The 25,259-nt window shown below is 42.4% G+C and overlaps 3 protein-coding genes across 3 annotated transcripts; all 3 read left to right on the top strand.

Annotated features, from left to right (window-relative positions):
• The first annotated feature begins 1,158 nt into the window (after window positions 1-1,158).
• On the top strand, window positions 1,159-4,949 carry LOC148197443 (uncharacterized). The gene is made up of 5 exons (XM_088093693.1): window positions 1,159-2,317; window positions 2,627-2,889; window positions 3,091-3,885; window positions 4,003-4,456; window positions 4,876-4,949. Exons 1-5 carry the CDS (start codon window positions 1,159-1,161, stop codon window positions 4,947-4,949), a joined length of 2,745 nt encoding a protein of 914 aa, XP_087949819.1.
• A 124-nt stretch (window positions 4,950-5,073) lies between these two features.
• On the top strand, window positions 5,074-12,714 carry LOC148197442 (uncharacterized). The gene is made up of 8 exons (XM_088093692.1): window positions 5,074-5,689; window positions 7,657-7,741; window positions 8,166-9,331; window positions 9,641-9,903; window positions 10,105-10,899; window positions 11,017-11,411; window positions 11,517-11,817; window positions 11,890-12,714. The coding sequence occupies exons 1-8, from the start codon at window positions 5,074-5,076 to the stop codon at window positions 12,712-12,714; spliced, it is 4,446 nt and encodes a 1,481-aa protein (XP_087949818.1).
• Window positions 12,715-21,010: 8,296 nt separating this feature from the next.
• On the top strand, window positions 21,011-22,403 carry LOC148197441 (uncharacterized). Its single transcript, XM_088092575.1, has 3 exons — window positions 21,011-21,586; window positions 21,678-21,850; window positions 21,969-22,403. Exons 1-3 carry the CDS (start codon window positions 21,077-21,079, stop codon window positions 22,075-22,077), a joined length of 792 nt encoding a protein of 263 aa, XP_087948701.1. The 5' UTR covers window positions 21,011-21,076; the 3' UTR covers window positions 22,078-22,403.
• The last annotated feature ends 2,856 nt before the right edge of the window (window positions 22,404-25,259 follow it).

Here is a 25,259-nt window from a genome sequence, read left to right as displayed (position 1 = left end):
GTCGAGCAACCTTCTTAATACAGGTCGTCCATTTGGGTCGACCGACAGTGTCGAGCACCCGTGTTAATACAGATCGTTCATCTGTATAAAAGTGAAAATAAAAGTGAAAGATTATGAATGATGAACATTATATGAGATGAAATAAACGGTTGTGGATTTTGAACGAGCGTTCCAGGGAGGGACGACTCTTGGTTGGAAATTGAGATTTGTAAGTATGAACGTGGTAAGCTTAGATGGTGGTTCATCCTGATATTCCGTGAGTGCTCGTTCTCAAGTAGAGAGGAGTATGTCATACGTGGGAATGGCAGGAGGTCTAGTCCATAACTGTAACTTGGACAGAACAGACTAACCTCAGGTGGCTACTGATGAGCATTCCAGTTACCCCACCTGAGTGCACGGACGCCTTAGCTACACAGGATTCATACAGTCCGGACGGTCGGTCTAGTATCAGGATTTTGGATGAAATTTATGTATGAATTGAATGTATATGTTGTGAATGTACTTGCTGAATTGGTTAAGTATGAAATATCTGTTTGACCTGAATTAAATTCAATAAGCTTACCCTTGCATTTCCATTGTGTTGTCTTGTATATGTATATCCGTCTTGTCAAATGCAATGATCAATCGTGTGGATGTGAGCAGAAAGTGATACTTCCCTGGAGCAAACACTGGAAGAAGGATTCATAGCTGAGGAGAATCTCGTGGAAGTAGAAGTGAAGGCCGAACAGTGAGACGTTCGGTTTTTAGTTAGTGTATTTAGGATAATGGGCCGCTGGTGAGCGAGCGCCCTCTTTCTGATTGTAAATATTAGGACGCTCGGTAATCGTTTTTAAAAACCGTTCGTCCTTATTCTTTTGTAAACGCTCGTTATTCTTTTGAGTATATGTAAGGCCGTTCGGCCATTTTTGCACACTCTCTCTTTAATTGTAAAACTGCTTTATAATATTAATACATGTTAATATTCTATTATATAGTTGCTGACTGTATAATTTTGGGATGTTACATTATTGGTATCAGAGCAGTTTTGTTCTATAAAAAGGACACTGTAGGATATGAGTGCACTGTGTTTTTGCTGTGTGCTTATTATATGTTTGGTGAGTTATTGTTTTTAACTCTTAAACATTTCTAACGTTCGTTTTTCTCTGGCTCAGAGAACAAATGGCGCCTAGACTTCCTCCTCCTCCACCACCCAATGGATCAGATACGTCCGACAGTGCCAGATTGTTGGAAACTGTGATCGAACGGTTGCAACAACAAAACGCTACACTAATGGAGCAGAACGCAGCTGCTTTAAGAAGTCTTGAGGCCGCACGCGAGAACTCCGAAGCTACTCAGAGACAATTAATGGAACTCATCGCCGCCACCAGAGGCACGCCAGGAGCGTCCTCTTCCAGTGCTGTTCATCATACCGAGTGGAGTTTGGAGAATTTTCTTCAACACCATCCAGCCAAGTTTAGTGGGAAGGGCCTCCCGGATGAGGCAGATCAGTGGCTGCAGGACATGGAAAGAATTTATAATGCTAAGAGGTGTCCAGATGAGAATCGTTTGGCTTTCACGGAGTATTTACTTACTGGAGAAGCAAGCCATTGGTGGGCGAGCGTGAAGGCTTTATTGACGGACGCTCACAGTCCTATTAACTGGGAAGTATTCAGAGGCAAGTTCTATGAGGAGTACTTTCCGGATAGCGTTCGTTTTGCTAAGGAAGTGGAATTTCTGCAATTGGTACAGGGAGGGAAGTCAGTTTCTGAATATACGAACAAGTTTAAACACTTGGTTCGTTTCAACACCATGGCAACCAGTGAGGAGTGGCAATGCAGAAAATTTGAAAATGGGCTGAGGAGTGATTTGAAGGTACTGATTTCCAGCCTGTGTATCTGTTCATTCCCTGCAATGGTTGAGAGGGCTAAAGTGTTAGAGAAAAATATGGCTGAGGCAGAACAACAGAAGAAATTACAGGTGTCAAGAGGACCAATTCTGTCGAGACCCAATCAGAGTCGGAACAGGACCCCATACGCTCGTCTAGCTCAGTCAACTGGTTCGCAAGCTATGGTAGTTGCTGGACAAGCAAACCAACAAGGGCCGGTTAGATGTTTCCAGTGTGGAGGACCTCATTTTAGATCATCATGCCCTCAATTGATTGGAGGAAAGTATTGTAATCGGTGCAGAAGAAATGGACATCTGGAGAGTGAGTGCAATATGGGCGGACGCGCTGTAATGAGGCCGCCGAACGCTGGGAGGAACCAGCAAGGGAGAGGTGGACGAGCCCAAGCTGTTGGACGTGTGTATGCGATCACTGGAGCGGAGGCAGCGAGCTCAGGTACGCTCGTCACTGGTACCTGCTTAGTTCATGGAATACCTTGCTGCGTGTTGTATGATTCGGGGGCAACACACTCCTTCATCTCGAAGGCGTGCGTTGAAAAACTGGGGTTAGCAGAGAGTGAAATGCAGTTCGACTTGGTGGTGTCAACCCCAGCGGCTGGTGAGGTGAGAACGTCTACAGTATGTGTTAGATGTCCTCTTGAGGTTGAAGGGCGTAGATACAAGGTGAACCTAATATGTTTGCCTCTCAAGGACTTAGAAGTGATTCTGGGAATGGATTGGCTGACTACCAATCACATTCTCATAGATTGTGGAGCCAAGAAATTGATTTTTCCTGAAGATTACGAAGAAGACTTGAATGTGACGCTCGGTCAGTTGAAGGAAGATATAATGGAAGGCGCCAGTTGCTTTCTAATCATGACTCACGCGGATAAAGAATCTGAAGGTTCTGAACGAACGCATTCTAAGTGGAGAGAAGCACGTTCGGTAGTAGATGAATTCCCGGACGTCTTCCCGGATGAGGTGCCTGGATTGCCTCCCGTTCGTGAAGTTGAGTTTACCATTGATCTGGTAACGACCGCGGCTCCCATATCCGTTCAACCATATAGAATGGCACCCGCTGAATTGGTTGAGCTTAAGAAGCAAATTGAAGAATTGATGAACAAGAGGTTCATCCGTCCAAGCGTATCACCTTGGGGAGCGCCCGTGTTATTGGTGAAGAAGAAGGATGGCAGCTCTTGGCTTTGTATTGACTATCGTCAATTAAATAAGCTGACCATCAAGAATAAATACCCACTGCCTCGGATTGACGATCTACTGGATCAATTGCATGGAGCGAGCGTCTTCTCAAAGATTGATCTAAGATCGGGCTACCATCAGATTCGAGTCAAAGATGAAGACATTCAGAAGACGGCCTTTAGATCTCGGTACGGACACTATGAGTACGTAGTGATGCCGTTCGGCGTGACGAACGCTCCAGCAATTTTTATGGACTATATGAACCGCATCTTTGGGCCGTATTTGGATAAATTCGTAGTGGTATTTATTGATGATATTCTCATCTACTCCAAGAACTGTGAAGAGCACGAAGAGCATTTGAGGTTGGTACTTGGAGTGTTGAGAAAAAAAGAGTTGTACGCTAAGTTATCTAAATGTGAATTCTGGATGAAGGAAGTACAGTTCTTGGGTCACGTTGTATCCGAGGGTGGAATTTCAGTTGATCCAGTCAAAGTGCGAGCGGTCTTGGAATGGGAGAGTCCGCGCTCGGTTACAGAAGTTAGAAGCTTTGTGGGACTTGCGGGCTACTATAGGCGTTTTATAGAAGGGTTTTCTAAGATAGTAGCACCGTTAACGCAACTGACCAGGAAAGATCACCCGTTCGCTTGGACCGATCGGTGTGAATCTAGCTTCCAAGAACTGAAGCAGAAGTTGACGAGCGCTCCAGTTCTAGTAATTCCGGACACGGCCAAACCTTTTGAAGTCTACTGCGATGCGTCCCACCAAGGTTTGGGCTGTGTATTGATGCAAGAAAGACGAGCGGTGGCGTATGCCTCTCGACAATTGAAGGTACATGAGAGGAATTATCCAACGCGCGACCTGGAGCTGGCAGCAGTCGTCTTTGCCTTGAAGATTTGGAGGCACTACTTGTATGGATCCGTTTTCCAAGTCTTCAGCGATCACAAGAGCCTCAAGTACCTCTTCGATCAAAAGGAACTAAACATGAGACAAAGGAGGTGGCTTGAGTTCTTGAAGGACTATGACTTCGAGTTGCTTTATCATCCTGGTAAAGCGAACGTTGTGGCGGACGCATTGAGCAGGAAGGTGGTGCATCTGTCGTCCATGATGGTACGCGAGTTGAACTTGGTGGAGAGCTTTAGAGACCTAAGGTTGCAGTTCAATTTGGAACCGGACAGCATCAAATGTTGTAACCTTAGGATATCCAGTGACGTATTTGAACGGATCAGAACGAAGCAGCTTGAAGATGAAGAATTGGTGAAGATAAGAGACGCGCTCGGCACAGATCAAGCAAAGGAATTCAATGCTGGGACGGACGGCCTATTACGCTATATGGGTAGGACGTGCGTTCCAAATGATGGAGATCTGAAGCGAATTATATTGGAAGAAGGGCATCACAGCCGTCTTAGCATCCATCCTGGCATGACTAAGATGTATCAAGATCTCAGAAAGTCATTTTGGTGGCCGGGAATGAAGAATGACATCGCTCGTTTTGTGGCGTCTTGTTTGACCTGTCAGCGAGCGAAGGCGGAGCATCAGAGGCCGGGCGGCCTACTACAACCTTTGGAGATTCCCGAATGGAAGTGGGATAGCATTTCAATGGACTTCGTGACTCACTTACCTCGCACAGTCAAGAATCACGATTCTATTTGGGTGATAGTGGATCGTCTAACAAAGAGTGCTCACTTCCTAGCTGTCAACCTGAAGATGTCGTTGACTAACTTGGCAAAGCTCTACATCAAGGAGATCGTTCGTCTACATGGAGTGCCGTCCAGCATCATTTCTGACCGAGACACCAGGTTCACCTCTCGGTTTTGGCAGTCGTTGCAAAGCGAACTGGGCAGCAGACTCCAAATGAGTTCAGCATACCATCCTCAGACGGACGGTCAATCTGAGAGAACAATTCAGACGCTTGAAGATTTATTGCGAACGTGCGTACTCGATCACATGGGCGTTTGGGATGAAGTCTTGCCGTTAGTAGAGTTCACCTACAACAACAGCTTCCAGTCAAGCATTGGAATGGCTCCTTTTGAAGCCCTGTATGGACGTAAATGCCGCACCCCACTTTGCTGGTTTCAAGAAGGAGAAAACATATTGACTGGACCCGAACTCGTTCAACAAACGACTGAAAAGGTGAGATTAATTCAAGAGAGGTTGAAGACGTCCAGAAGCAGGCAGAAGTCATACGCAGATAAGAGGAGACGACCCTTGGAGTTCGAAGCTGGCGATCACGTTTTCCTGAGACTGAATCCAACTACTGGAGTAGGCAGGGCGTTACGACCAAAGAAATTATCTCCCAAGTTCGTGGGGCCGTATCAGATTCTAAGGAAGATTGGACCAGTAGCGTACGAGCTAGCCTTGCCTCCTCAACTATCCAACCTTCATCCGGTGTTCCATGTTTCCCAACTCCGCAAATACATAGCAGATCCCTCGCACATATTGGAGCTAGAGAACGTTCGTCTTCAACAAGACCGAACGATAAAGATGAAGCCAGTTCGAGTTGAAGACGTTCGCACTAAATTCTATAAGGGAAAGGACGTTCGGTTGGTGAAAGTAGTGTGGGACGAAAAGACGGGCGACTCTACCTGGGAAGTGGAAGACGCTATGAAGGATTTATACCCTCACCTCTTCCCCGGTAAGATTTAATTTTCGAGGACGAAAATTTTTGTAGTTAGGGGGATTGTCACGCCCCATTTAATGCCACTGTGTCCTCATTAATACACCCACGCCCCCCACGTGCGGTTCCACTAATGTGCACTTTCATTCTCTGAATCTCTCTGACATATGTCACCTCGGAAGGTTCTGCACTCAATTCTGGAAGCCAGGTGTCAGCACAGGAAGGAACGTCCGTATGATTTGGTAAGAGAATTAAATTTTTCTGAAACACTCTTCCCCTCCTCTGCGAGCACTTTCATCTTCCTCAGAAATTCAAAATCTCCATTTTTCTCCTCCTTCTCTCTAGAACCCCTCTCCTTCTCTCTGCTGTAACTCACCCTACGCTGCTCCGTTCACGTTTCAGCATCGTGAGAACCATCCCTGCACCGTGAGCTTTCCATCAAACCGAACAGTTTTGGATTCTGAAACGGTTTGAGGAGTTTTGGGGTTTGAACGTTAAGGGTAGAAGAGTATACTGGAATCTTGTTTTCTTTCTGAAGAACGAACGCACACTGCTTAATCCGGGTAAGGGAAGCTTAGTAATTTAATTCATACTTGTATGTTGTATGTAAACATGATATGAACTGAATGTATGAGATGTATGTCGATTGAGTATGCATGGTCGAACGTTGCTTTACTGAATGAATATGATATATGTTGGTTGAAGTGTATGATATGAGTGATACGTATGAATACGAAAAATGCATGCTTAGGAACGAGAGAATGTAAGTGAAACTTGAATATCAACTTCCCTATGATAACGTGTGTCCGACATTAAACGGTTCTCGACCGTTTGGTGTTCTAGTAAACTTCTTTGAATTGGAAAACTTTCATTTGGGAAGGATTCTGGTCGAGCGTGAGCTATGTAGGTCTTCTACTTAGAGCTCATAATGAACAGTGTCGAGCACCCTTATACAGATCATTCATCTGTGTCGACCAACAGTGTCGAGCACCCTTATACAGATCATTCATCTGTGTCGACCAACAGTGTCGAGCACCCTTATACAGATCATTCATCTGTGTCGACCAACAGTGTCGAGCACCCTTATACAGATCATTCATCTGTGTCGACCAACAGTGTCGAGCACCCTTATACAGATCATCTATCTGTGTCGACCGACAGTGTCGAGCACCCTTATACAGATCATTCATCTGTGTCGACCAACAGTGTCGAGCACCCTTATATAGATCATCCATCTGTGTCGACCGACAGTGTCGAGCATCCTTGTAATACAGATCCTTCATTTGTGTCGATCAACAATGTCGAGCACCCTTGATAATACAGATCATTCATCTGTGTCGACCGATAGTGTCGAGCAACCTTCTTAATACAGGTCGTCCATTTGGGTCGACCGACAGTGTCGAGCACCCGTGTTAATACAGATCGTTCATCTGTATAAAAGTGAAAATAAAAGTGAAAGATTATGAATGATGAACATTATATGAGATGAAATAAACGGTTGTGGATTTTGAACGAGCGTTCCAGGGAGGGACGACTCTTGGTTGGAAATTGAGATTTGTAAGTATGAACGTGGTAAGCTTAGATGGTGGTTCATCCTGATATTCCGTGAGTGCTCGTTCTCAAGTAGAGAGGAGTATGTCATACGTGGGAATGGCAGGAGGTCTAGTCCATAACTGTAACTTGGAAAGAACAGACTAACCTCAGGTGGCTACTGATGAGCATTCCAGTTACCCCACCTGAGTGCACGGACGCCTTAGCTACACAGGATTCATACAGTCCGGACGGTCGGTCTAGTATCAGGATTTTGGATGAAATTTATGTATGAATTGAATGTATATGTTGTGAATGTACTTGCTGAATTGGTTAAGTATGAAATATCTGTTTGACCTGATTCAATAAGCTTACCCTTGCATTTCCATTGTGTTGTCTTGTATATGTATATCCGTCTTGTCAAATGCAATGATCATCCGTGTGGATGTGAGCAGAAGGTGATACTTCCCTGGAGCAAACACTGGAAGAAGGATTCATAGCTGAGGAGAATCTCGTGGAAGTAGAAGTGAAGGCCGAACAGTGAGACGTTCGGTTTTTAGTTAGTGTATTTAGGATAATGGGTCGCTGGTGAGCGAGCGCCCTCTTTCTGATTGTAAATATTAGGACGCTCGGTAATCGTTTTTAAAAACCGTTCGTCCTTATTCTTTTGTAAACGCTCGTTATTCTTTTGAGTATATGTAAGGCCGTTCGGCCATTTTTGCACACTCTCTCTTTAATTGTAAAACTGCTTTATAATATTAATACATGTTAATATTCTATTATATAGTTGCTGACTGTATAATTTTGGGATGTTACATTATTGGTATCAGAGCAGTTTTGTTCTATAAAAAGGACACTGTAGGATATGAGTGCACTGTGTTTTTGCTGTGTGCTTATTATATGTTTGGTGAGTTATTGTTTTTAACTCTTAAACATTTCTAACGTTCGTTTTTCTCTGGCTCAGAGAACAAATGGCGCCTAGACTTCCTCCTCCTCCACCACCCAATGGATCAGATACGTCCGACAGTGCCAGATTGTTGGAAACTGTGATCGAACGGTTGCAACAACAAAACGCTACACTAATGGAGCAGAACGCAGCTGCTTTAAGAAGTCTTGAGGCCGCACGCGAGAACTCCGAAGCTACTCAGAGACAATTAATGGAACTCATCGCCGCCACCAGAGGCACGCCAGGAGCGTCCTCTTCCAGTGCTGTTCATCATACCGAGTGGAGTTTGGAGAATTTTCTTCAACACCATCCAGCCAAGTTTAGTGGGAAGGGCCTCCCGGATGAGGCAGATCAGTGGCTGCAGGACATGGAAAGAATTTATAATGCTAAGAGGTGTCCAGATGAGAATCGTTTGGCTTTCACGGAGTATTTACTTACTGGAGAAGCAAGCCATTGGTGGGCGAGCGTGAAGGCTTTATTGACGGACGCTCACAGTCCTATTAACTGGGAAGTATTCAGAGGCAAGTTCTATGAGGAGTACTTTCCGGATAGCGTTCGTTTTGCTAAGGAAGTGGAATTTCTGCAATTGGTACAGGGAGGGAAGTCAGTTTCTGAATATACGAACAAGTTTAAACACTTGGTTCGTTTCAACACCATGGCAACCAGTGAGGAGTGGCAATGCAGAAAATTTGAAAATGGGCTGAGGAGTGATTTGAAGGTACTGATTTCCAGCCTGTGTATCTGTTCATTCCCTGCAATGGTTGAGAGGGCTAAAGTGTTAGAGAAAAATATGGCTGAGGCAGAACAACAGAAGAAATTACAGGTGTCAAGAGGACCAATTCTGTCGAGACCCAATCAGAGTCGGAACAGGACCCCATACGCTCGTCCAGCTCAGTCAAGTGGTTCGCAAGCTATGGTAGTTGCTGGACAAGCAAACCAACAAGGGCCGGTTAGATGTTTCCAGTGTGGAGGACCTCATTTTAGATCATCATGCCCTCAATTGATTGGAGGAAAGTATTGTAATCGGTGCAGAAGAAATGGACATCTGGAGAGTGAGTGCAATATGGGCGGACGCGCTGTAATGAGGCCGCCGAACGCTGGGAGGAACCAGCAAGGGAGAGGTGGACGACCCCAAGCTGTTGGACGTGTGTATGCGATCACTGGAGCGGAGGCAGCGAGCTCAGGTACGCTCGTCACTGGTACCTGCTTAGTTCATGGAATACCTTGCTGCGTGTTGTATGATTCGGGGGCAACACACTCCTTCATCTCGAAGGCGTGCGTTGAAAAACTGGGGTTAGCAGAGAGTGAAATGGAGTTCGACTTGGTGGTGTCAACCCCAGCGGCTGGTGAGGTGAGAACGTCTACAGTATGTGTTAGATGTCCTCTTGAGGTTGAAGGGCGTAGATACAAGGTGAACCTAATATGTTTGCCTCTCAAGGACTTAGAAGTGATTCTGGGAATGGATTGGCTGACTACCAATCACATTCTCATAGATTGTGGAGCCAAGAAATTGATTTTTCCTGAAGATTACGAAGAAGACTTGAATGTGACGCTCGGTCAGTTGAAGGAAGATATAATGGAAGGCGCCAGTTGCTTTCTAATCATGACTCACGCGGATAAAGAATCTGAAGGTTCTGAACGAACGCATTCTAAGTGGAGAGAAGCACGTTCGGTAGTAGATGAATTCCCGGACGTCTTCCCGGATGAGGTGCCTGGATTGCCTCCCGTTCGTGAAGTTGAGTTTACCATTGATCTGGTAACGACCGCGGCTCCCATATCCGTTCAACCATATAGAATGGCACCCGCTGAATTGGTTGAGCTTAAGAAGCAAATTGAAGAATTGATGAACAAGAGGTTCATCCGTCCAAGCGTATCACCTTGGGGAGCGCCCGTGTTATTGGTGAAGAAGAAGGATGGCAGCTCTTGGCTTTGTATTGACTATCGTCAATTAAATAAGCTGACCATCAAGAATAAATACCCACTGCCTCGGATTGACGATCTACTGGATCAATTGCATGGAGCGAGCGTCTTCTCAAAGATTGATCTAAGATCGGGCTACCATCAGATTCGAGTCAAAGATGAAGACATTCAGAAGACGGCCTTTAGATCTCGGTACGGACACTATGAGTACGTAGTGATGCCGTTCGGCGTGACGAACGCTCCAGCAGTTTTTATGGACTATATGAACCGCATCTTTGGGCCGTATTTGGATAAATTCGTAGTGGTATTTATTGATGATATTCTCATCTACTCCAAGAACTGTGAAGAGCACGAAGAGCATTTGAGGTTGGTACTTGGAGTGTTGAGAGAAAAAGAGTTGTACGCTAAGTTATCTAAATGTGAATTCTGGATGAAGGAAGTACAGTTCTTGGGTCACGTTGTATCCGAGGGTGGAATTTCAGTTGATCCAGTCAAAGTGCGAGCGGTCTTGGAATGGGAGAGTCCGCGCTCGGTTACAGAAGTTAGAAGCTTTGTGGGACTTGCGGGCTACTATAGGCGTTTTATAGAAGGGTTTTCTAAGATAGTAGCACCGTTAACGCAACTGACCAGGAAAGATCACCCGTTCGCTTGGACCGATCGGTGTGAATCTAGCTTCCAAGAACTGAAGCAGAAGTTGACGAGCGCTCCAGTTCTAGTAATTCCGGACACGGCCAAACCTTTTGAAGTCTACTGCGATGCGTCCCACCAAGGTTTGGGCTGTGTATTGATGCAAGAAAGACGAGCGGTGGCGTATGCCTCTCGACAATTGAAGGTACATGAGAGGAATTATCCAACGCACGACCTGGAGCTGGCAGCAGTCGTCTTGGCCTTGAAGATTTGGAGGCACTACTTGTATGGATCCGTTTTCCAAGTCTTCAGCGATCACAAGAGCCTCAAGTACCTCTTCGATCAAAAGGAACTAAACATGAGACAAAGGAGGTGGCTTGAGTTCTTGAAGGACTATGACTTCGAGTTGCTTTATCATCCTGGTAAAGCGAACGTTGTGGCGGACGCATTGAGCAGGAAGGTGGTGCATCTGTCGTCCATGATGGTACGCGAGTTGAACTTGGTGGAGAGCTTTAGAGACCTAAGGTTGCAGTTCAATTTGGAACCGGACAGCATCAAATGTTGTAACCTTAGGATATCCAGTGACGTATTTGAACGGATCAGAACGAAGCAGCTTGAAGATGAAGAATTGGTGAAGATAAGAGACGCGCTCGGCACAGATCAAGCAAAGGAATTCAATGCTGGGACGGACGGCCTATTACGCTATATGGGTAGGACGTGCGTTCCAAATGATGGAGATCTGAAGCGAATTATATTGGAAGAAGGGCATCACAGCCGTCTTAGCATCCATCCTGGCATGACTAAGATGTATCAAGATCTCAGAAAGTCATTTTGGTGGCCGGGAATGAAGAATGACATCGCTCGTTTTGTGGCGTCTTGTTTGACCTGTCAGCGAGCGAAGGCGGAGCATCAGAGGCCGGGCGGCCTACTACAACCTTTGGAGATTCCCGAATGGAAGTGGGATAGCATTTCAATGGACTTCGTGACTCACTTACCTCGCACAGTCAAGAATCACGATTCTATTTGGGTGATAGTGGATCGTCTAACAAAGAGTGCTCACTTCCTAGCTGTCAACCTGAAGATGTCGTTGACTAACTTGGCAAAGCTCTACATCAAGGAGATCGTTCGTCTACATGGAGTGCCGTCCAGCATCATTTCTGACCGAGACACCAGGTTCACCTCTCGGTTTTGGCAGTCGTTGCAAAGCGAACTGGGCAGCAGACTCCAAATGAGTTCAGCATACCATCCTCAGACGGACGGTCAATCTGAGAGAACAATTCAGACGCTTGAAGATTTATTGCGAACGTGCGTACTCGATCACATGGGCGTTTGGGATGAAGTCTTGCCGTTAGTAGAGTTCACCTACAACAATAGCTTCCAGTCAAGCATTGGAATGGCTCCTTTTGAAGCCCTGTATGGACGTAAATGCCGCACCCCACTTTGCTGGTTTCAAGAAGGAGAAAACATATTGACTGGACCCGAACTCGTTCAACAAACGACTGAAAAGGTGAGATTAATTCAAGAGAGGTTGAAGACGTCCAGAAGCAGGCAGAAGTCATACGCAGATAAGAGGAGACGACCCTTGGAGTTCGAAGCTGGCGATCACGTTTTCCTGAGACTGAATCCAACTACTGGAGTAGGCAGGGCGTTACGACCAAAGAAATTATCTCCCAAGTTCGTGGGGCCGTATCAGATTCTAAGGAAGATTGGACCAGTAGCGTACGAGCTAGCCTTGCCTCCTCAACTATCCAACCTTCATCCGGTGTTCCATGTTTCCCAACTCCGCAAATACATAGCAGATCCCTCGCACATATTGGAGCTAGAGAACGTTCGTCTTCAACAAGACCGAACGATAAAGATGAAGCCAGTTCGAGTTGAAGACGTTCGCACTAAATTCTATAAGGGAAAGGACGTTCGGTTGGTGAAAGTAGTGTGGGACGAAAAGACGGGCGACTCTACCTGGGAAGTGGAAGACGCTATGAAGGATTTATACCCTCACCTCTTCCCCGGTAAGATTTAATTTTCGAGGATGAAAATTTTTGTAGTTAGGGGGATTGTCACGCCCCATTTAATGCCACTGTGTCCTCATTAATACACCCACGCCCCCCACGTGCGGTTCCACTAATGTGCACTTTCATTCTCTGAATCTCTCTGACATATGTCACCTCGGAAGGTTCTGCACTCAATTCTGGAAGCCAGGTGTCAGCACAGGAAGGAACGTCCGTATGATTTGGTAAGAGAATTAAATTTTTCTGAAACACTCTTCCCCTCCTCTGCGAGCACTTTCATCTTCCTCAGAAATTCAAAATCTCCATTTTTCTCCTCCTTCTCTCTAGAACCCCTCTCCTTCTCTCTGCTGTAACTCACCCTACGCTGCTCCGTTCACGTTTCAGCATCGTGAGAACCATCCCTGCACCGTGAGCTTTCCATCAAACCGAACAGTTTTGGATTCTGAAACGGTTTGAGGAGTTTTGGGGTTTGAACGTTAAGGGTAGAAGAGTATACTGGAATCTTGTTTTCTTTCTGAAGAACGAACGCACACTGCTTAATCCGGGTAAGGGAAGCTTAGTAATTTAATTCATACTTGTATGTTGTATGTAAACATGATATGAACTGAATGTATGAGATGTATGTCGATTGAGTATGCATGGTCGAACGTTGCTTTACTGAATGAATATGATATATGTTGGTTGAAGTGTATGATATGAGTGATACGTATGAATACGAAAAATGCATGCTTAGGAACGAGAGAATGTAAGTGAAACTTGAATATCAACTTCCCTATGATAACGTGTGTCCGACATTAAACGGTTCTCGACCGTTTGGTGTTCTAGTAAACTTCTTTGAATTGGAAAACTTTCATTTGGGAAGGATTCTGGTCGAGCGTGAGCTATGTAGGTCTTCTACTTAGAGCTCATAATGAACAGTGTCGAGCACCCTTATACAGATCATTCATCTGTGTCGACCAACAGTGTCGAGCACCCTTATACAGATCATTCATCTGTGTCGACCAACAGTGTCGAGCACCCTTATACAGATCATTCATCTGTGTCGACCAACAGTGTCGAGCACCCTTATACAGATCATTCATCTGTGTCGACCAACAGTGTCGAGCACCCTTATACAGATCATCTATCTGTGTCGACCGACAGTGTCGAGCACCCTTATACAGATCATTCATCTGTGTCGACCAACAGTGTCGAGCACCCTTATATAGATCATCCATCTGTGTCGACCGACAGTGTCGAGCATCCTTGTAATACAGATCCTTCATCTGTGTCGATCAACAATGTCGAGCACCCTTGATAATACAGATCATTCATCTGTGTCGACCGATAGTGTCGAGCAACCTTCTTAATACAGGTCGTCCATTTGGGTCGACCGACAGTGTCGAGCACCCGTGTTAATACAGATCGTTCATCTGTATAAAAGTGAAAATAAAAGTGAAAGATTATGAATGATGAACATTATATGAGATGAAATAAACGGTTGTGGATTTTGAACGAGCGTTCCAGGGAGGGACGACTCTTGGTTGGAAATTGAGATTTGTAAGTATGAACGTGGTAAGCTTAGATGGTGGTTCATCCTGATATTCCGTGAGTGCTCGTTCTCAAGTAGAGAGGAGTATGTCATACGTGGGAATGGCAGGAGGTCTAGTCCATAACTGTAACTTGGACAGAACAGACTAACCTCAGGTGGCTACTGATGAGCATTCCAGTTACCCCACCTGAGTGCACGGACGCCTTAGCTACACAGGATTCATACAGTCCGGACGGTCGGTCTAGTATCAGGATTTTGGATGAAATTTATGTATGAATTGAATGTATATGTTGTGAATGTACTTGCTGAATTGGTTAAGTATGAAATATCTGTTTGACCTGAATTAAATTCAATAAGCTTACCCTTGCATTTCCATTGTGTTGTCTTGTATATGTATATCCGTCTTGTCAAATGCAATGATCATCCGTGTGGATGTGAGCAGAAGGTGATACTTCCCTGGAGCAAACACTGGAAGAAGGATTCATAGCTGAGGAGAATCTCGTGGAAGTAGAAGTGAAGGCCGAACAGTGAGACGTTCGGTTTTTAGTTAGTGTATTTAGGATAATGGGCCGCTGGTGAGCGAGCACCCTCTTTCTGATTGTAAATATTAGGACGCTCGGTAATCGTTTTTAAAAACCGTTCGTCCTTATTCTTTTGTAAACGCTCGTTATTCTTTTGAGTATATGTAAGGCCGTTCGGCCATTTTTGCACACTCTCTCTTTAATTGTAAAACTGCTTTATAATATTAATACATGTTAATATTCTATTATATAGTTGCTGACTGTATAATTTTGGGATGTTACAACATGTATCAATTATAAAGAGGACATTAATGTCAATTTAACATAAATAACTTAATTGAATATTTTTAAAAAATAATTTAATCAAATAAAATATAAAAAATCTAATTGAAACAAATATGAAAACCACATGTGAACCACGCAAAGTTTCATTTTCATTTTGATGTAAGGGTGAGAGTTTCTTTACCTACGAACAATTTTAAGAATGTCTTCTACCCTCCATGATCTTGTTTCCCACGTCCGTACCATTGAAAATGACACCAAAGAAACTAGTGTAAAAGATAACAACGCTCAAGTATTCTACTTCCTTAAGACACTTCAATGTCCACACATTATGAACAACGCATTAACATCTACACTTTCAATTCCATCACGAAATCTTCCTACACGCTCCAATTGTCATGTTATTCACAAATTCCCAATTCTTATTAATTACCTAGTTAAACCTCCATTTTAACATTCACATCATCTTTTAGATTGAAACCTGTGCATGTGCGTGACACTGAAATTAACCACCAATCTTCAACAATGCTCATCAATTAAAAAGCTTCACATATTCTATTGTAATATCTAGGTTTAATCCTTTAGTACATCCCTATTTATGTACGAATGTCTCAATTGGGTCCTCGTTTTTTAAAGTGTATCAAAATGGTCCTTAATTTTGAAAATTCATATCAATTGAGTCCTTTCCGTTAAGTTGGCTGGACGGCGTTAAAAAAATTCATGAGTGGATGCTGAGATGACGAACGAACGCTCGTCCACCAGCGAACGAACGCTCGTCCACCAGAGAACGAACGCTCGTCCACCAGAAAACGCTCGTCCACCAGTGTGGAACGAACGGTTGTCCAGCAGTAAGAGGTCGACGAGCGTTCGTTCTCTGGTGGACGAGCGTTCGTTCGCTGCTGGACGAGCGTTCGTTCGCTGCTGGACGAGCGTTCATTCGCTGGTGGACGAGCGCTCGTTTGTCATCTCAGCATCCACTCATGAATTTTTTTAACGCCGTCCAGCCAACTTAACGGAAAGGACTCAATTGATATCAATTTTCAAAATTAGGGACCATTTTGATACACTTTAAAAAACGAGGACCCAATTGAAAAATTCGTACATAAATAGGGATGTAGTAAAGGATTAAACCTAATATCTAATGTAGAATAGAACATATGCAATATTAAATAACAGCTTAAAAATATGAGATTTCAGAAAGTCTAGTGTATAAACTACAAAATTAATAATCAAAACCTATTTTCAAATTCAGTATCAAAAATACAGGCACGACGTATTTTTAGGTCTAGCTAGTATTTTTGTTTTTTAATGTCTCATGAATACTGGAGGAACAAGTTCTTGTATACTTGTTATATATGGTATACCACTTTTTCTTTTTGTTTTTATGATATTTTAAAAATTAAACGAATAATGAATAGTGTTTCAAAAGATATTTTGTAGAATTGAGAGACGTATCTTTTTTATGTGATCTTCCTGTCTTTCGACGCTTGATTCGCCTGCTCTGCATCCTTTCACTCCTGGCCGAACGGTATTAACGAGTGACCGAGCAGTTGTATTCTTGACCGTTCGGTTGTACTCTTGATCCAGAGGGGGAGGTACCTGCAAAAGGTGCTCCGACACTCAAGTTAGGAGCGGTTTTATGAACTATTTATCACGGTTGAGTATTTGAGTTCTGATCGAACGTAAGTAGAATGTAGTGGAGTGTGAGTTGAACGTACCTGACCGTTGGCCCTGTCATTGTATTTATAAGTGTTTCATAGATCAAATAAAAACAAACATACCTGGAGATTCGGTTAGTTACTCATAAACGGCTTATCAATATCTCTAATGAGATATCTTTGGTTATTTTATCGGTCTGCTAGACTACTGGCCCAACAATAACTTGAATGTTGGCCTAATTAGGGCCCAACATTGTTGATGTTGCGGATGGACCGAACGGCCCTGAGTGGATGGACCGAACTGTATACCATACATATGTCCCCCAAGTCCGAGTTAAGCGTTCGACTTTAGCCATGATTAACTATAGGACTTATATGAGTTTGAGGGAGGTTGCTTTTATTCGCTGCTCATCGCTAACCGAACGAGGGACTTTATGAATGCCTTTCTGAACTTTTTACTAGGCCGAGCGGCAGTTTATGAGAGTTCTATTTAGAACTTTTTCCCGTATTTATCAATGACTGATAGTATCCTGTTATATGCACTAAAGGAAAATAACAATCGAATATGAACTGTCAAAAAAGAATGTAGATGACTAACCCACTTTATAAGGATGGACGGCTAAGCAGATGAAACTACTTTATTGAAGACACTCGGTTGGGTGTGCCTTTAACACTCGACTCTTGCCACCTAGGTTTTACTAGGAAATATTTCGAATAACACCTAGAAATTCTAGGCGACGAAAACGACCATCTCGCTCGGTTTTGCGCACCTAGGTGTTCTAGGCGACGGGAACGACCGTCCCGCTCGGTTTTTCACACCTAGAAGTTTCAGGTGATGAGAACGACCGTCTCGCTTGGTTTTTCACACCTAGGTGTTCTAGGTGACGGGAACAATCGTCCCGCTCGGTTTGACCTAGGAATTCTTGGAGAACTTCCTAGTGAGAGGGCTTTATCTCCGGCTTTCGTACTCCTCTTGGCAGAGTGGTTTGCAGGATCCTATCACCTGCACTGAAAAAAGTATAACAACTCAAATTTTAACTTGTCAGAAAAAGTGTAGACAATGAATCTAATCCATTTACAAGACAGTCAACATCAAAATAGTTTAGGCTATAAGGTTGGTCGGTCAATCAAGCGAGACCATTTAGTCGAAGAGACTCGAGTGAGAGTTCACGGAGAACGTTCCTCGCCAAGCGGTAAGCTCTCGTTTGATAAAGTGGCTTGTACCCCGGGTCCTATCGTCAAGCAAGTAAGACCGCTCAGTCTTCTATTGAATTTTTGGAGACCAAAACTGAAATTCATATTAGGATGTGTCATAGATGAGCTTGTAGGTGCTTTACGGTCCTCAAACCCTGTAAATAATAATTTTCTGAACAAACTTTCTCCAGTCATATAGATAAGAGCGATCGGCTTGATTGCTTATTGGCAATTGGCACATTTGAAAATAACAAGGAAGCAATAAAGAAGCGCATAAAGCCTGCGATACCGAATGGTCGAACAGTTTGAATACTGGATGCTAAATTTTCTTAGTACTTGAGGCCATGAAAGGCCGAGCAGTTGAGGCCAAAGGGCTAAATACCTGATGGCTGAATGGCAGAATAACTGAGGCCGAATGGCCGAGCACCTATGAGGCCGAGTGGCCGAATACCTGCGAGGCCGAAGGCTCGAATACCTGCGAGGCCGAATGCTCGAATACCTGTGAGGCCGAGTGGAAACTGTCAGGTTGGTAGGTCGAACGACTTCTTGGAGTATTGGTCCCCTCATTTCTCAACCGTTCGGGTTGGTGTGATGGGACCGTTGGACCTTCGTGCTTCCATTGCATCTCAAACAACTATGCTTGCACTTGCGCTTGCATCTGCGTCTTTCTGATCAGCTCCCTGGTGCTTTGTTGCGCCTCCGTGTTTCTCGTGGTCATCATTGGGTTTCTTCAGCTTGCTCTTGGCCCCACGGTGGGCGCCAAAATGTTTCGATAGATATTTTTACGTGATCTTTCTGCCTTCCGACGCTTGATTCACCTGCTCTGTACCCTTTCACTCTTGGTCGGACGGTATTAACAAGTGACCGAGCGGTTGTATTCTTGATCGTTCAGTTGTACTCTTGACCGGAGGGGGAGGTACCTTTAAAAGGTGTTCTGACGCTCAAGTTAGGAGCAGTTTTATAAACTGTTTATCACAGTTGAGTATTTGAGTTCTGATTGAACGTAAGTAGAATGTAGTGGAGTCTGAGTTGAACGTACCTGGCCTTTGGTGGTGTCATTGTATTTATAAGTGTTTCATAGATCAAATAAAAACAAACCTACCTGGAGATTCGATAATACTCATAAACGACTTATCAATATCTCTAATGAGATATCTTTGGTTATTTTATTTTCTGCTAGACTACTGGTCCAATAATAACTTGAATATTGACTCAATTAGGACCCAACATTATTGATGTTACAGATGGACCGAACAACCCTGAGTGGATGGATCGAACTATATACTATATATTTGCCTCCCAAATCTGAATTAAGCGTTCGACTTTAGCTATAATTACCTATAAAACTTATATGAGTACGAGGGAGATTGTTTTTATTCTTTGCTCGTCGCTTACCGAACGAGAGACTTTATGAAGTTTTACTAAGTCGAGTTGAAGTTCTTTTTAAAACTTTTTTTCTTATTGATGCATAATTGATAATATCTTGTTATATATGGTATACTACTTTTTCTTTTTCTTTTAATGATATTTTACAAATTAAACGAATAATGAATAGTTTCATAGTGTGACGTCTCTTACACGATTTAGCCTATCGAAGGAATCATAAAAATTGGAATCAATTTGCGGGAAATTGAAATAAGCTAAACGACGTTAGTAATTCCAAGTGGCACTCGTTGGGCTCGTAGAATGTTTTATCACGTGAGATCACATGGCCAACGAGTACACGTGTCATGCAAATGCAGAGATTATCGTGGGCTAGGGCTCATTTTCCGAAGTGTATTTTTATTATAACATGTTAACAGTTTCTGTATTTTTATCTTATTTATTATTTTTAAAATTAAAAGTCAAAATAAGAAATTAATTTTTTTATGTATTAACAATATAACTTCAATTATTAATACTTAGAAATATTTTAATTTATTTAATTGGTCAAGTACTTAGAAATGTTAATATAATTAAGTGTTTTACATATATATTAAAATGAAATTAAAATCAAAGAAAAAAACTTATTAAACAAAACAAAAGCCACTAGCTAGCCATGGTGGGACAAATGTGGGCCGGGCAGGACCCGACCCTATATAAACCTTATAGTGGTAGATTCACTGTTATAAAGCGACCCTCTGTATATCCTTTCTAAATTGACTTCTCAACTCAATTGTCTGTATTTCAGACAAAACCATTTTCGCTCGAAAACCATTGGAGAACATGGAAATCACACTCACCATGCCATTACTGCTTTCCTGTCTCTGGGATTTATGTAACCTACAAAACAAATTTTCTTACATCAAATACAACAGCCACATATTAATCAATATTTTTATCTATTCTTATAATTTGTACTGCAATTTATCGTTATGCATTCCTTTTTCGAAGAAATAACTTTTAACTAAAAACAACACAGTTTTATTATAGGGTGAAAAATTGATCCTTAAACTAGTAGTTGCATTCTTTATCTCATATTATAGAGCATAAAAAGAAATTATCCCTTAATATCTGTGATTAAACATTATCATAAAAAACAGTTAAGAAACACAGAACACATAAACAATCAAACTCTTGCTTTCCTCATTCACATGATTGGAAAAAGTGGATGAAGATGTAAATTACACTATACATTTTGCCAAGTCTTCAGCTACTTCCCGTGAATCTAATCAAGACCCTTTTCAAATATCTGTAATCCTTATTTTTTTAAATCAAACTATCAGCTTATTATTTTAATTAATCCTATCTATTTATTCCTTGTTTCATTTAATTATAATATCGAAAGTAAAGTTTAAGCAATTAAAACGAAGTAAATTTGATTGCATTCCTTAAAGAATGTGAAAGCGAAATTTAAGGATACCTTTTCGTGAGTTTAGGAAAAAAAATAAACATATTGAATTCTTACACTCAAAAGATCACAAAATTAGTATCAGTAATGAATAGTGTTTTTTTTTTAAATTTTACATTTATCAGTAATAAATGGTTAAATATACAATTCGGCACCAGGAACCTGACACGTGTCTTAATACGGTGCTCACTTGGGTCGGGCTTTCCTCTCATCCAGCGGCCGATATTTGATCAAATAAAGTACGTTCGTTTAGCAGCACCATTCAACACGAGATATATAAAGGGGGTTCGTCTGCACTTTTGGAAGTCAGGGATTGATCGCTCTTTCAACACACAATCTTTTCAATTTATCAAAACTATGAGAGCTTCTCTCATCCGCACCGGGTCGCTGCCGATCCCGAACCCGGTTTTCCACGGTTCACTTCGATGTTCTCTCACGCACCAAACCTCTCTCCCCGGCGACAAGAGCCACGCGAAATTTTCCACGATTTCAACGCACTATTCCCACTTCAACGCCCGCAGGGACGCACCGCAGAAAGGGATCAACAGAGCCTCATCGGAAGGTGCCCCCGACAATTTCTGCGTTCGCCGTAATCTGAACTGCACCGGATCGTGCTCGCCCCCGCCGATCATACCTCTAGAAGAACAATTCTTCTCCGACGCCAATTTACACAAGCCGAGCTATCTCCGGACTCTACGGGAGGATATGCAATCCGGAGGCGGTGTCGGTGACGATCTCGGCGACGCGACTGTCACAGGCGGAAACGGTGGCGAGAGGATGAAAATCGATGCGTACTACGAGGAGATGTTGAAGTCGAACCCGACGGACGCGCTTCTACTGAGAAACTACGGCAAATTCCTCCACGAGGTGCGTGAAACATTCCGCAAACAAAGCACGATCATTGATTCATTTAATGAAAACAAAGAGTCAGCGATTTTAATTTTAACGGATGATGCAGGTGGAGAAAGACGTGAAGAGAGCAGAGGAATATTACGGAAGAGCGATTCTCGCGAACCCTAGCGATGGCGAATTGCTTTCGCTGTACGGAGCGCTAATATGGGAAACGCAGCGAGACGAAGCGAGAGCCAAATCTTACTTTGGCCAAGCCATTCACGCCGCTCCTAATGATTGGTATATAATCTTAATCTCACATTTTCCCCATACCCAAACAGAGAATAACGAAAATAACAAAAGTAATAATAATAACAATTATTATTATCAATTAATAATTGTTTTATTTTATGCTCAGCACTGTGCTGGGATCGTACGCGCACTTCATGTGGGAAGCGGAGGAGGAAGAGGAACTTAACGGAAGTATGACGGAGAAAACGGGGACGGAGATGATCGCTGTTATATAATTAAGAGTGGCACCTCCTCTTTGTTAGTGTCGCTGAATATGGTGGTGTTAGTAAAAAGGTAAGAAGATGAGAGACTGAACTGAAAGTGATACCTTGCTTAGTCTTTTTCGTTCTAAAGGCTGTAACTTGTAACTTGATTGAACATGTGACAAGTTGTGATAGGATTATCCCAACCTCCTCTGTTTTGTTAATGTCTCCGTGCCTATTGTTTCTGGGAGTGGCTCACAGGTCCGCATGAATTATAGGAGGGAAATTTATACCTTAAAGTCCACCCACAGAGAGTGAGTGAGTACAAATTCTAATACAATTTTGAATATTATTGTTGAGTTTTTGTTTAGTATGATCGGCTCAGTCATGAACCGAGCAACTAACAAGCTTGTATGTTCTGCATGGATCCACAGGTGAACTAGTAGTTTGGAATTAAAAAAGAATTAAGGTCAAGAATAGTTATATTAACTCTATATTAGATTATTATACCGTAATTATAAGTCAACACAGTTAAAAGTCTATCTTAAACTTTATAAATACAGATGTAATGTGTAACATCCCAAAATACAGTAATTACCATAATTCAGAATTAATTACAATTAACAGTAATATAAACAGTCTTTACATTAATAAAGCACAAGTCAAAACCGAACGGCTTAATGTGCAGATATACAATAGATTAGGACGAACGGTTTTACAAAATAAATAACCAAACGTCCCTTTAAAAAAACGAACAACTAAACCAAAGGAAAGACGGACGTCCTACTGCTCCGCTTTCACTTCAACTTCGACTAAATTTTCTTCTTCAATCACATCTTCTAAGGTGGCCTCGCCATCTGCTCACATCCACACGGATGATCATTGCAAGACAGGACGAACGTACATATACAATTGACAACACAAGGAAAACGAAAGGGTAAGCTTATATAATTTAATTCATACATTTAACACATATATATATATTCAACATTTCAATTCACACATACAACATGTAACTTAGCTTAAAGCATCATAGAAATATATATATATATATATATATATATATATATATATATATATATATATATGACTGTCCGGACTGTATGAATCTGTGTAGTTACAAGCGTCCTTGCACCCGAGTGATGTAGTAACTGGGATACACCAAACAGCTGCCACTCGAGGTTAGTCCGTTCTTACGTCGCCCATGTTAACTGATGGACTAAGGACCTCCTGCCGTTCCTACACATGACTACCCTCCTCTACATGAAGATGAGTATCACGGAACATCAGGATGGACAGCGAGTCCTAACTTATCCACAGTCATACTTTACCAAATTTAATATTTAACATATCTGAGACGTTCCTCCCTGGAACGCTCGTTCAAATTCCATAATCGTATAATCATTTACTATAGTGTTCACACATCTTAATACTTCATCTTAAAAACATTTTCATTCTATGTTCCACTTTCATAAAAGGACGAACGTTCACTCCCCTTCATAACGAGGACGAACGTCAAGAGCGAGACCGAGAAAGACTCGTCACCAATTAGAATAAAATGATAACTGATTATTTGACGAACGACACAGCTACTCGAATCATTTGAATGAAATGACTCTAGAGTGATACAACAATTTTTCAAAATATTCTAAGTACCAAGAAGTTAAACCAAATCCAATTAGATGAATATTCCCAAGACGAGAAATTTAACACACTGAGAGTCATTAGTTTAAAGGAATCAGATGTCAATCAATGACCGCACGCATCAATAACCATTTACTAAGTATTTGGACGAACGCTATTTACGTCCGTTAAGAGATAAAGGGTAAGGACGAACGTTCGGTATAAGACCGAACACTACATTAGAACGAACGATAGGTAGATGACTTAGCACTGATTAGGACGGACGCTCGGTATAAGACCGAGCGATATTTCGAACGAACGCTTGGTATAAGACCGAGCGCTATTTGGGACGAACGCTTGGCATAAGACCGAGCGCTATTTGGGACGAACGCTCGGTATAAAACCGAACGTTACTTAATTCAGTATTATTTAATTTAAGGCGTACGACAACTCTATGCTGAGCCGAACGCTCAAACATAGTAATTCAAATGAAGACGCTCGTTCTCAAACCGAACTCTTCCCAAATGAAAGAATTCTACTCTAAGTCTTTTTCAGGGAAACCGAACGGTATAAGACCGTACGATGACGAACGTAATTTATCATAGGAAGAATTATCATATCCAGATTTTTCCAACTATCTTAACTTTAACATTTTTCATAAGATTCATACTTTATAACTTCACATCCAATATTAATTTACAGACTTTATAGAGTTCATCACATTAATAACTCATACATTACAGTAATCATCCATCTTTAAATCCATACGCATCAAACCAACATGCAGTTCAACCAAATCAGAAATCATATTCATCCAGTACAACAGGGTTCGTTCATGCATATCCAAATTAGCACATATACATATATTTCATACAGACAACCCATATCATGCTTTCATATAATCATACAAGTATAAATTAAATATATAAGCTTCCCTTACCTGGATAGTAGTGTACGTCCAAAAGCAAGGGTTTGACTTTGTTCAACTAATGTATTTCTATCCTCTTGACTCTTCCAACACAAATCTATCTACAGGAAAACAGAACACTTAGACTACCTACTCGCATGCACCCAAGAACCCGGTTTCCAGAAAACCTAAGGACGAGCTACTGCAAGAGAACTTACCAGTTTCAGTTCTTGAAACTGTTTGGTCACAGGTGTAGCTCTCAGTTCAGCGAACGCTCCTACGGTGCTGAAACGTGATCGGAGAAGAAACGTGAGAATTACAGTAGAGAGAAGTTGGGAGGTTCTAGAGAGAAGGTGGAGAAAATGGGGTTTGAGTTTCGTGAGGAAGAAGGTGAATGCAGAGAGTGAGAAGAAATGTTTTCAGAAAAATCATTTTTCTTCCCAATGTCAAACGGACGTGCACTCTCATGCGGACACCTGTTTTCCACTGCAGATTCAGAATGTTCTCACGTGAAAAATGGCAGGCGTGCAACAGAGAATGTGAGTGCGTTTTAATGAAACTGAGGGTGTGGCATGGTGCATTTATGGAAGCAGTCAGATGACTCAGCAATGCATTAATAACATATTAGACATGATAATTATGGTTTAATTTTCCGAGGTCTCACGTAATGTTAGGTATTTGGTTA

The sequence above is a fragment of the Vigna umbellata genome, chromosome 6, assembly GCF_029865625.1.
Source record: "Vigna umbellata cultivar VRB3 chromosome 6, Vumbellata_1.0, whole genome shotgun sequence".
In the NCBI taxonomy this organism is placed as follows: Eukaryota; Viridiplantae; Streptophyta; class Magnoliopsida; order Fabales; family Fabaceae; genus Vigna; species Vigna umbellata.
The sequence above is the reverse complement of the archived record's forward strand: the minus strand, read 5'-3'. Positions and strand labels throughout refer to the sequence as shown.